The following is a 13,026-nucleotide window of genomic DNA, read 5'->3' on the forward strand; positions in this document are numbered from 1 at the left end:
CAAACAAATTTTTGTTGTTTGTTTTGTTTTTTACTAAAGCAGTTTCATGAAAATCAACACATTTTGGTTATACAGGCGTTTATGGACACCTCAGTAACTATGAGGTGCTAGCTAAAAATTAGTTAAAAAACAAACACCTTTTACACAGTTTATGATTTTCTAACTGCTGGATGTTATAAAGTGCAAAAGATTTATGAATGCAAGTGCCTGAGTTACAACATGTAACCGCAATATTTAAAAAAGCCCACACATAACACATAATGTATTGATTTTATTTTATTCTTTTGCCCTAAATATTTGGCTGATGTGTAGCAGATTTTTTTTATATATATATGCAGTAAACTTAAAAAAAAAAATCATGTCCATCATGTTCATTTCATGTCCGCTTCAACACTTTAACATTTTCTTATCAATCTTACTCCAGGTGGCGTCTGCTCCCATTTTAACCTATTCATCATTTAGCCCAAAAATCATAACAGTAACAAAGTATGTCTGCATAGTGTTCTTTTTAAAACATTAACACATTTTGCCCCAGGTGACTGCATATTGTATGTTGTCACCATATTTACACCCAAATGATATATAGTGTGTATTTTACTCAGGCAAAATTGAAGAGGGGTATTTAATCATTTTACTGGAGTAATACTATTTTAATGTATATGTAATTTTATTTGATGTTCTCAATTTGTGTACTTCGTCCATCACTGGGGTTCTGTAATCAAATCACCTGTGTAACCAAAATTTGTTACATTTACATTTACATTTATTCATTTAGCAGACCTTTTTATCCAAAGTGACTTACAATTGGGAATACAATTGTTTGGGAATACCAGTTGTGGGCCATGACACACAAAAAATAATAATAATAAAAAAAATAAAAAAAAACAGCTGTGGTACAACCAAATACAAGAAATAATAATAATAATAATAATAATAATAATAATAATAATAATAATAATAATAATAATAATAATAATACATAGAGGTAATCACTCAAAAAAGATTAAGAGCCAATAATCATAATTAAAAATAAATAAATAAATAAATAAATAAATAAATAAATAAATAAAAAACTTACAGTTATCATTTTGACCTGTGTTGAGAGACTCTGGGCTTTTTCATTCTGCAGATAAATTAAGAGTTGAATTATGACATTATAAACTATTTGACACTCATGACTTTTATAAGAAGATAAATCATGCTGGACTTATACCACATCAATGATGGAGGTCACATACAGATCCACATAAATATCACTAGGAGGGTCCATGAAGTAGGGCAGTAGCTGGATTTTTGGAACGTCAGTCTTGTTCAAGCCGAGGTGTTGAACAAGTGCCTTATAAGCAGTACCGTAAACTGTGTCATCTTCGCAGTTTTTAAAAGCACCCATCACCCATCCTGTGAAGGTAAGACTTTGTTACTACTGAGGCGTATTTAAGAAATCAAGGTTCATTTACCGTCACATATACCCTGAAATCTCAGTTGTCAAGAAAACCTTGTTTACTTGAGGTGGTTTCAAATTTGCTCAAGTTCACAGTGAACACACAAGTAATTCCTGTTACGAATACAGAAATGAAAAATTAATGAGTCACAATGAAAACAGACACTAATGCTGTGTTCACACCAAGTTGTAATTATCGTTATTTTGAGGAGCCAACACGTGAGGTTCTACTCGGAGCTGTTCACATCCTCAGACTCGGAATTATGTTTTTTCTATGGCAACACTATCAATGCCTAAACAGAGCCTACATTGGTCAGATGGCACAGCGGTCATGTGGTACAAGTCGTAGCTCTCAGAAGATTCCCAGTTCAGTTTCAGTTGTAATTACAAATTCTACGAGACGTGGATGCTTTTTACAAGTTGGAACAAGTTGGCTTAACTCCAGGGCATCCAAGATGTAGGTGACTTTTAAATTAATATTCTTAACTCAAACTGTTGCAGTCTGTTAGTCATGTAATGGCAGTGGATGGGCACCAAACCTTTGAAAGTAAAAAAAAAAAAAAAAAAAATACATGCACACCCTGCATCTCATTATGACACATTGATGTCCTAATACACAAAACGATTGTTTTTTGCAAGAAACTGAACAGTATTATATATATATATATATATATATATATATATATATATTTTTTTTTTTTTTTTTACCTTTGATACTTAGTGTTAAGGATTCAGCTCAAATTTATAATGATTCAAATAATGAATCGAATTGAAAGATTCGAAACTTGATCCAATTGATTCACAATTAATAGATTAAGCTTCTTAATCATTCGCCCAGCGAAGTGGTTTATTCAGTATACTTTATCAACTCTGAGGTTCATATTATGCTCATGGCCAAGATCATAAATAAACCTAAATATTACGTTAGGAAATTTTAAAGCTCAGGTAGCTTTAAAACATGGAAATTTGGGAAAACATGGGATTTTAAGCTGGCCACTCAAGTACGACCCATGATGCTGGGCTGTTCCTTCTGGTGCATAACTTGAGATAATAAAATCTCTGCAGGTTTCGTTATTAACTTCAATAAACTGTTGTAAGGCATGTATTGTACGCAATACCAAACTTTCGTTCATTTTGCTGTGTGGCATTCATCAGGACCATTCATTCCATATCAAACAAGGGTATATTGATTGCATACTAATACATTTGATAACTTCCTTTTCTAAAGGCATATAATGCATAGATTAAACTCCAACGATCACATAAAACACATCAAGCATTTAAAAGAAAACATGAAAACATATGATCCTGTAGTTCTAATAGCAATACTAATAAGTTGATCATCTCTTAAAGATTGTCTCTGCAGTGTGCTCTCAGTTGAGAGACGGGGTGTGTTTGGAATGTCAGAGGAGGGGGAACAGGATGTCCGAAGGGGTCACGAGAGTGCGCTGGATGGATCCTGTGCCCTGCAGGCTCGTGTAAATCTGTCCTTTTACTGTTTATGTGATTGAAATTTATGTCAGGCGAAAACTGGACATCTGTTTCTTGGGTGCTCTCAGACAAAGAGTCGCGTTATCACTGTTTTAGTGTCCTGTGAATTACTGTCTACCTGTGCTTCTGACGTGGATTAATGTTAACCGGGCAGGCCGGGTCAAAACTAGGGAAGACTAGTAGACTAGCTGGCATTGTGTGAGTGTCTTGATTGAGTTTTACGATCGACAACTGATTGGGAGGGAAAATCTTTTTGATTATCCTGGAACGTGGTAATTTCTGTAGTTTGTTTGGTGATCTGTTCGACCGAGATCCTACAACAGCAATGTCCATCTGTCCTGAGCTCAGCATCCGGCACATTACATGTGTATGCACTCTGGCATAGTATACGCAAGTATACATGCAAGTAATTACTATTTTGAATAGCCACTATACCTACAATCTCTGTCGTATACATGCGACGGATTGCTTCCGCCGTTTGAGTATACTACGTTAGATGCAACACGCTCAGGTTGCATGGACACTGCTGTGTATCAAAGGTAAAAATTGATATAAATACTGTTCAGTTTCTAATAAAAAACGATCGTTTCGTGTCTTAGGACATAAATGTAACGCCGCGAGCCAAGGGTAGCGAAAAGGGCAGTTATTTTCTAAATAAAACCTCAAATGCTCTTGTCTAGCTCTGTGTGACCTCTGTGTATTCTGGTTAGGATATGTTGAAAAACGTCTCGGTTAAATATGTAACCCTCATTCTCTGAAGGAGGGAATAGAGACGTCACGTCGATGACTGACGATTGACAAATAGGATCTCGCTTAGAGACCAATCCACTTAGAGTGTAAACTAAATGAGTCAATGCACATTGGCATGCAATGACTGCATCCAGCTGCCACTGATCACAAATGCAACTAATACTGAGGTTTTCTCTGACCCATAGCAGATGTGCATGGGACCCAGAATTCCCAGCACCACCCCTGTGTGTGGCATTCTTTTTTTGGTTATGGAAACATTCAAATGTACAGCTTTCTTTATGTTAGTATTTTTATTATTTATTTTTTTTTTTTAAGTTTGCATGATGAAGCATTCAGCTTAACATTCAAGGGACGTTGATTTATAACATTCCAAGAGCATAAAAATGACCAGTTTCCTTAAAGGGAATCCTGGGTATTAAAAGTCACATATTGTACACGTTTCTGGAGGTTTACTTTAGTTGTTGATGTCCTTAAGAATATATATTTGCGGTCTAATAGCCAAAATCCATCTCAATATATTTTTACAGCTCCTTTTTAGGAGCTCTGTCAAGAACAGGTCGTTTTTAGCCCATCTAATTAATATTCATGAGCCACTCTTCTGATTGGCCGGTTGTTTTCTGAGTGGCGCACGGCCAGGCCAACCACAAGCAACTACGGTCATGTATGCTGTAGCCTAGCCTCCTGTGGCTTGGTGATACTCAACAGGATGTTTCAGAATGATAATTAATGTTTTTTTCTTTTTCAAACACCGAATGCAGTAACCTACGTAACTGTTGTTCTCACATTCACATGTCTCTGCGGGATCTTTACAGATTGTGATGATGATGATGCATTTATGGCGCTTTCATTGTGTATTGCCGTACACCCAAAGCGCTTTACAATCATATTGTGTGAAAAGCACGCACAGATTCCGGAAAAAAATGTGTGTAAATGAACCAAATCAAACAATTCCGGAACAAATCATGGGATACATTATCCATGTATTTTGCGGAATAGCTGTGTGAAAGGGGCTGAAGTTGATGTGCCACTGGTCTTTTATATTAACATTGTTCGGAAGCCTGTGCAATGATGTAGTTTCGACATCAATCGACTGAACAGCTTTTTCTCGACTTGTTTCCTTTTTGTTGTAGCTCAGCAATGGCATACACGCAATGTTGTCTGGGGGTTTGGCAAAAGAAAGGTGGGACAGTGGTTGGTGCTCTGGGTGGTGACTTAAGGCGGTGACTGAGTAGATCAGACGTCACATTTTTACGGAAGTCACAGCAGCTTGTGAAAAGCAGGCTGTGTGCAGTTTACTGTGGATTGACTGTTTTGAAACTTACATGGCAGTTACATAGCCCCTAGACCTTAATTATCATGAAAAAAGCCAGGAAATTTCAGTTCTTTTAGCATTCCACAAAATTAATGTCGTAATATCCATAAATGTGAATCTATGAAAGACTCTACTGATGTTAAAATGTGTGACATCCCAGACAAATCTGAAATCAAATATTTATGTATAATTATATGTAAAAGTAAGAAAACGAGATCAAATCTTAATTTTGAACCTCTTATACTCTATCCGACGCAAATTAAATTCTTGATCAGCATGATCTGTCAATAACAGGTAGAGTACTGCTTTCTAAAGCCAATGGGTTATCTCAGGTTATTTAGCCTGCAATAGCACTGGATGTTTCTGTGGAAATGTGTAGAACAATGTGTAAAATTGTAGTAGACTTCTAAATCTAATTCTAAACATCACTTAATAAAAAAAAAAAAAAAAAAAAAGTGCTGATTGGGTAATGGGGAGTTTTGAGTTAGTAGATTTTTCCACTCTTAATAATTCTAATAAATTTAAAGGATTAAGACATCTTAAAACAACCCCACACCCTGTTGGAAATTTATTCCAAATCGTATTTTTAATTCTGTTGGAAGTATACATTTTTTACAACTTTGACTTTTCTAAAAGACCTTTAACTTTATCTTGTTTTCATAAACAGGCCTTAATAAGTTGGTCCCTTATATATAATTATAATTTTGTTCCACAGTGATTTTATTTGGTACAATAACATATTAGATATAAAACTAAATCTCTTTTTTTATAATTGGTTTGATAAAAATATACTTTTAATATTTTAGATGATTGTGGTGACCTTTTCACTCATGAACAATTTATGCAAGAATTTGTATTTCCTGTCCCCCCAAAAGAATATGCCATTATTTTTGGTGCAATTCTTGTCCCTTTAGTCAAGTTTGATCCTAAAGATTCTTTAGACTCTCCTATTTTTGACAACACTAACTTATTTGTTGAAGTCTTTTCAATAACATGTAAAACAAAGAAATTTGTTCAAATATCAATAGATCTCAAATTTCTTTAACTGCTCGTGTGAGTTTTTGGAATAACATATTTAGTGACATTTAGAATGGGAAGATTTTTGGCTTCTTTAGATTATTAAAGTCTCTGTCAAAACAATCCATAATTGCTAGCCGGTAAATTACAAACTTGTTAAATTTTATCTCTACAAAGGACATCAATTTATTTATTTTTTTTAATCCATTGTTCAGGAGGCTAGGTGCTAGAACTAATTACAAAAAAATATACATGAAAGAAATAATAAAGTTCGATTTGTACATATACTAATACAAGTTTAACATTCTGTGCTGGATAATTTAACATTAGTCAATGGATTGTAAATGGACACAAACTAACTATTAACAATAGTACATTTATTAATTAACATTTAGATAGATTAACCTTCATTCATTCTTTCAATAAATCAATCAGTCAATAGTTACTCATGATAGTTTGTGATACCAATGCATAAAACAGGATTAATGAATTAAACCTAATTGTACAGTGTTACAAATAAACAATATTTAAAAAGACTTACCAATTGAGGCAAGAGCAAGCATTTTTCGGTACATGGTGAAAAGCGCTAAAAGTATATGAGATATCTGTTGAACTGTAGGACGACAATTGTCTATTGAACAGATATTGGTTATAAGGTCATTAGATAACACCTAGACACACCTAAATAACACCTAGACACACACATCACATGAAAGGGATTATAAAGCCTTAAATATTATAATGACTAACACATTTTGTGTAAATATACAATTAAAATGTAAAACAACCCCTAACAGCTAGAGGCAAATATTGCAATGAACAATGGGAAATATTGTGTTCTGTTTATCACTGTGGTGAACCTTCAGCATACACAGTAGTGGCCAAAAGTGATGTCCAAGGGGTATATTTGATCATGTCTTCATTGTGTTTTGGTTTGGTTTCTGCTTTACCATTTGAGCTAGTCTGTTTAATTTACATTCATTTGTCTATGTAATGGTTGTGTTTGCTTGCCCTTTGTGTTTGGTTCTGCCTGAAGATATGATTAAAGACTGGTTTTGAATTTAAATCTTCTTCATTGTTATAAGAATTAATGTGTTTTGCAGTGCAGTTTCCTTGAGTTAATATTTTGTAGTTTTCTTGTCTTTTGCAGTTTACTTCAGTTAAGAGTGTGATGACAGTTCGTTCTGGGAATGTTTTGTCTGTCTGTTTCAGGGTTATCTGTCGGCAGGAAACCAGTTGAGTGCGGCTGCACTATCTTCCTCTCTTCCTTATAGTTGCCCTGGATCATCTGTAATTTTCCTTCCCATATGTAGAAGTATTTGCTTAAATGATATGTGAACCCCCGCCTACATGAAGGCTTGTAAGGGTGCTGTATAAAAGATGGGACTGCCCCATCTTCTTTGGTAGATAGCAATAAACCAACTTGTATTAGACTTTGGTGTGTTGTTGTCTATCCCAAGCGCTTGTTGCTGATCCACTCGACAGACCTGAGAAACTGCAGTGACCCAGAACAAAGGTTCTAACAATCTGGTGACCCCTTCGTGATGTCTCTGATCAGGTAAGACAAAGTATAGTTTGACTACCTGATTAGTGACATTACTATTACTGTGTGTCTGTAATTACGTGACTTGGGCAAGACAGAGTATAGTCTGACTGTCTAATTAGTAATTGCTGATTAAATTGCGTAACTCGGGCAAGACAGAGTATAGTCTGACTGTCTGATTAACAATTGTTTAACTGCGTAGTAAGGTAAGACAGAGTATAGTCTGACTATCTGTACTGACGTAAGGTATACCCTCAGCGAGGCTGGGAAGAGCGCTATAGAAATCAAAATCGAAAACGAAATTAAAAGCAAAAGTGTGAGTCACGAGTTTCGGTCTGTCCCGTGGTGAGGTGAATATCTGTATATATTATCTGTATATCTATCAATCTGTATAGCCTATATTATCTGTATATCTATCATGGGAGCCACCTATCCTAAACCGAATCCTGGCGAAACACCAAGTGATTGGATGAATAGATGTAGTTGGGGTTTTTACAGAAATTTATGGGTGAATAATTTGTCGGGTTGGACCGAAGCCAATGGGATGTATCCTACATATCCACGAACGGGTTCTTTTGACCCAAATCATATGGCACAAGCTTTTCGATTGACATATAAAGGCGAAGGTGACCCTGAATGGGACCAAAAATATATGAAAGAAGGGTATGATGTTTGGCTAAAAATGCAAACTATAAAACTATTTCGCTACCAAAAGCTGTCAAGAATGTCGTGCTAAAAAAAAAAAAAAAAAGCCTAAGGGAAAAAATGAGAAGCAATTATTAGCTGAGGCTGAGTCAATTTGCAAAAAACCCAAACGACCAAAGCGACTCAATTTACAAACAAACTCTATCCAGTCTGTTTCCACATTCTCGCCACGCGCGCCGCCTTCTTATCCTGCACCCGCGCCTAACGTGCCCGCGCTTACTTCCGCAGAGCATTGCGCGCCCCCACTAGCGCCCGTTGAGAAAATAAATGAAGCTCATTTATGGATAACAAAACGACAGGGCCACATAGAGATAACTCCGCCGTCCGTCTCGACTATGAAAGACATTTTGAGCATGTTACCAGAAGTGGACAAACCATTACACTTCGTGGAAATGTTGATAAAATTGTCGTGGCACAGCCATTTCACTGGCGCAGATTATAAGTTCATAATAATGTCAAAAATGGGTTATAAGTCTGATGAGACGCATTCTCCGAGGCTGTTCCCTGCCTAAAACCAGAAAATGATCGACCTAAATGTGTGTGTGTCCAACACACTGATAAAGAGTCTTGCCTGGCAAAGAAAACCTTGAAGATAGATAAAGCCTCTATGTGTGTGTGTGTCAGTCTCTATCTGCACTCAGTCGCTGTCTGCACTCCATCGAGAGTGTTGAAGCTGACTTCTGCTGATGAAACTGCAAACTATTTTCTTCAGTAAACAACAGCATCTTGTTGAAACACTTATTGAGGCCTCTTGTCTACCTTGCTCGCTAGCTATAGTAAAAACAAAGGGTCAATCGAATTTATACACAGATGAGGCTACAGTAAGTGTAACTCACTGGCTGACTTAAATGCAAAAAGGGCTGCTCAAGAGGGGCCTCCAAGCCCCCATGTTAATATAGCTCTAGTGTCAACCTCAAAAATGACGTCGTCAATGATTCCAGATGTTGACCTTGTCGCTGTTCAGAAAGCAGCCAGTGAGACTGACCGTCAATTTTTGTCAGTTTTTTCTGCGTCTGAGGGACCTGATGACCTCTGGCGTGACAAAGATGGTCGACTGTGTTTACCTGCGTCTGTTTTACCGTTTCTCGTCCGCGAATTTCATGGTATCACTCATCGCGGCCGAAGAGGGGTACTAGATACAATGCGAGGTCTATTTTGCGTCGACCAATTACCGCAAACGGTTAATGACATTCTTGACAGATGTTTAACTTGCGCTAAAAATAATATAAGCAAACCTCCAGCAAAACATCAACACCTGCCGAGGCCTAACCAACCATTTACTGAATGGCAGGTTGATTTTACACACATGCCCAAGAGGGGACCTTTTAAATACCTCTTGGTGCTTGTGGACAAATTTCCTAAGTGGGTAGAAGCTTTTCCATGTGCGAAGGAAAATGCAAACGTTGTAGTGCAGTTTTTAACCAAAGAAATCATACCCAGATATGGTATTTCAGTATCAATAGATTCCGATAAGGGCACACCTTTCACATCAAAAGTATCTTAACAAAAGATAAGAAAAGCAATGATCAGTATGAATACATCCGATTGGACAAGGGTTCTTCCAATTGTCTTAGCAGACCTAAGAATGATACCTCAGCCAAATTTAGACAACTTATCACCCTATGAGGTGGTGATGGACCTTTCCCCATCCCTTGGCGCCACGGAATGGTAGGGATAGGTGTGGTGTTAACTGATCATATGTCTGAGTACTCTGTAGGCCTAATAGAAAAATTAAATGAGTTCTGGGAAAGGGTTAACATGAAACACCCTGAGATCCCGAAAGCTAACTCACACCCCTTTGAAGTGGGCAATCAAGTATTGATAAAGAAACTAAAAACCGGGGGCCTCAATGACTCTCTGTATGATGGGCCTACAGAGATACTAGCTGTGACCAGAACTGCTGTTTTAACTGATCTTTTTCCACAGTGGATTCATGCAACCAGAGTGAAACCCTTGAAATGAAGAACAATGTATTACAAGTACTAACTGTTTTTGTTTTCCAGAGCAATAATGTGTATTGTCCTAGCTGGACTCATGGTACCCAACGCTTCAAAGGAGGAGGCCAAAAGAAACCTCTTCTGGCAGTATGCAAACTGGACAGCACGTCAACTGACCAATGAATCTTGTGTGGTGTGTCAAGAATTATTCCGCACCATAATAACTGTATCCTTGAAACCATTTGTCCATAACTGCGAACCCCCCAATTTCACTGTGTTCTGTACATATTATGCAGGGAAAATGTATGTATGGTCTCCTAGGTGTGTAAAAAGGGTAACGACACCCTATACTGATGAAACTAAACGGTACCATAATTACTGTTGTATGAATGAAACGTGCAAGAAAGAAGGTAGTGCATCAAGTAAAAATGAAACTGAAACTGTTGATGTAAAAGTTAGCCTGGTGTTACCAGAAGGTTTTATGTTTCCTTACTGTTTTAATGGGACATCAGGTGAAAGCGTGACAGGTATAAGTGCTACAAATTGTAAACAAATAATAAACCAAGGGCAGGGTATAGACAGGTGGCTGCAAAGCTACTGTCCAAAGTTCGAGAGGGGCTCATGTGAGAAGAACACCGCAGCATGTGCTAAGGGAAATAATACTGCTTGTTACACCTCTAGGAACACTGCCTGCATTGAATTGCTCACGCTCTGTGAGTCCCCCTGGCCAGCGAAAGGTGCAGTGCTGGCTGATGACTGGTACTGGTACTGTGGTGAGGACACTGTAAACAACACTTACAGGATGAGCTGGACAGGCCTCTGTGCACCAGTGCAGCTGCAACATCGTGTGACTGTTATGCATACACAACGTGATTTGTCTTTCAGGAGCAAACGATCAGTGGACAACGAGGACGTCCCTGATGAACATCAGATGAGGTCACACTGGACTCGGTTCTGGAAGTCTATGGTACCTCAGTTCGGCGTCTCTGACCTACTGAGACAACAGAACATCATGCATTATCGACTGGCATCATTTGTTAACAGCACCACAGCTGCACTGGTAGGGGTACAAAGCTAGCTGCGTGCACTGAGACAGGTGGTCGTGCAAAACAGGTTGGCTCTGGACATGCTTCTTGCCCAGCAGGGAGGGGTTTGTTCTGTTGTAGGTGACAAATGCTGCACATACATACCTGCAAATGATGAGCCCGAGGGATCAATTAGCACTGCTGTAGCTACTATGAAGCAGATCTCATCCCAGATATATGAGGATGAGCTAAAGTCTAGAACTAACAATTGGAATTGGGGTATTCTCTCTAGCCTATTTGGCACGTTTGCACCTTATGTCTCAATGATAATACCGGTATTACTTATTTTGTTTTTATTGTGTATTTTTGGTCCATGCATTGTGAAATGTTTCACACAACGTATGTATACTATGGTGTCTGCTATCTCTGCAGGATATCGCCCACTGCCACAGAAGGATACTGGAGAATCCAGACTCTAGAGAGAGTCTGGAAGAGGGGATTATAAGAATTAATGTGTTTTGCAGTGCAGTTTCCTTGAGTTAATATTTTGTAGTTTTCTTGTCTTTTGCAGTTTACTTCAGTTAAGAGTGTGATGACAGTTCGTTCTGGGAATGTTTTGTCTGTCTGTTTCAGGGTTATCTGTCGGCAGGAAACCAGTTGAGTGCGGCTGCACTATCTTCCTCTCTTCCTTATAGTTGCCCTGGATCATCTGTAATTTTCCTTCCCATATGTAGAAGTATTTGCTTAAATGATATGTGAACCCCCGCCTACATGAAGGCTTGTAAGGGTGCTGTATAAAAGATGGGACTGCCCCATCTTCTTTGGTAGATAGCAATAAACCAACTTGTATTAGACTTTGGTGTGTTGTTGTCTATCCCAAGCGCTTGTTGCTGATCCACTCGACAGACCTGAGAAACTGCAGTGACCCAGAACAAAGGTTCTAACAATTGTACTAGCTTTGACGTTGGTATATAATTGCATAACACACTCTTTCCAGATGTATTATTATTAGTAGTAGTAGTACTACTATTATTTCTTTAGCAAAGGTTGAACTACAGCATGTTTACAATAATCAGGGACAGTCCCTGAAAGTAAACTCTTACTAATTATAGACAATATAAATGGACCATCCAAGCCAATACCTTACTTGTCGGGACAATGTCTTGAAGAGAACATGTAAAGCTTGAGTACAATGTCCTCAAAAAGTGAAGAGGCCATGCTATCCGAATTTGAGCCTAAATTATAGGCCCCAGAAAATATCTTTCCTAAAGTACTAAAGCCTTATAGCATGTAGGTAGATCGAAATAATAAAAAAGACATAAAATTTACAAGCAATAACAGAATCAAAACTAATTTGTGCACTAAATGTTTTATTCACTAACACATAACTAATCTAAACAAACAATCATACAATCACTCATTCATGGGGGAAGGGCAAGTGAGGCTGAATGAATGAAGCCATTAGAGAAAAAAGAAAATGCAGCCATGGAAAAAGAAGTCAATTAACCTTTGAGTGAAACCATCAGTGCTGTTTTACAACAGGGTCTACAGCTTATACAAAACCTCTGTTTTGTTTAGTTAAATGTACAAGACTTGCATTGCCTTAGTTAGTGACGAGTGTCAGAATGCAGTCTCGGATGAAAGTCTTGATGGTTTCAAGGTTTGGACTTGCGATCACGTTCTTCCGGGTTTGAATTCATAAGAGGGTCTGACTCTGTAGTGAAAAGTGAAGAAGAACTGAGAGGGAGACCCAGCTGAAATCCTATGATCTTTGGGGAATGAAAGGACAAGACAAACCTAATCCT

The 13,026-nt window shown here is 37.7% G+C and overlaps 1 protein-coding gene across 1 annotated transcript in view; it reads right to left on the reverse strand.

Moving 5' to 3' along the window:
* LOC141317960 (pre-mRNA splicing regulator USH1G-like) overlaps window positions 1-13,026 on the reverse strand; it is a 28,467-nt gene that overhangs the window by 1,872 nt on the left and 13,569 nt on the right. Inside the window, exons 2-3 of the mRNA XM_073833170.1 lie at window positions 1,496-1,555; window positions 777-797 (exon numbers count right to left, since the gene is read on the reverse strand). Of these exons, the coding sequence (XP_073689271.1) occupies window positions 777-797; window positions 1,496-1,555 (81 nt within the window). The remainder of the gene's footprint in view (window positions 1-776; window positions 798-1,495; window positions 1,556-13,026) is intronic.

This window comes from Garra rufa, chromosome 1 (assembly GCF_049309525.1).
Source record: "Garra rufa chromosome 1, GarRuf1.0, whole genome shotgun sequence".
Lineage (NCBI taxonomy): Eukaryota > Metazoa > Chordata > Actinopteri > Cypriniformes > Cyprinidae > Garra > Garra rufa.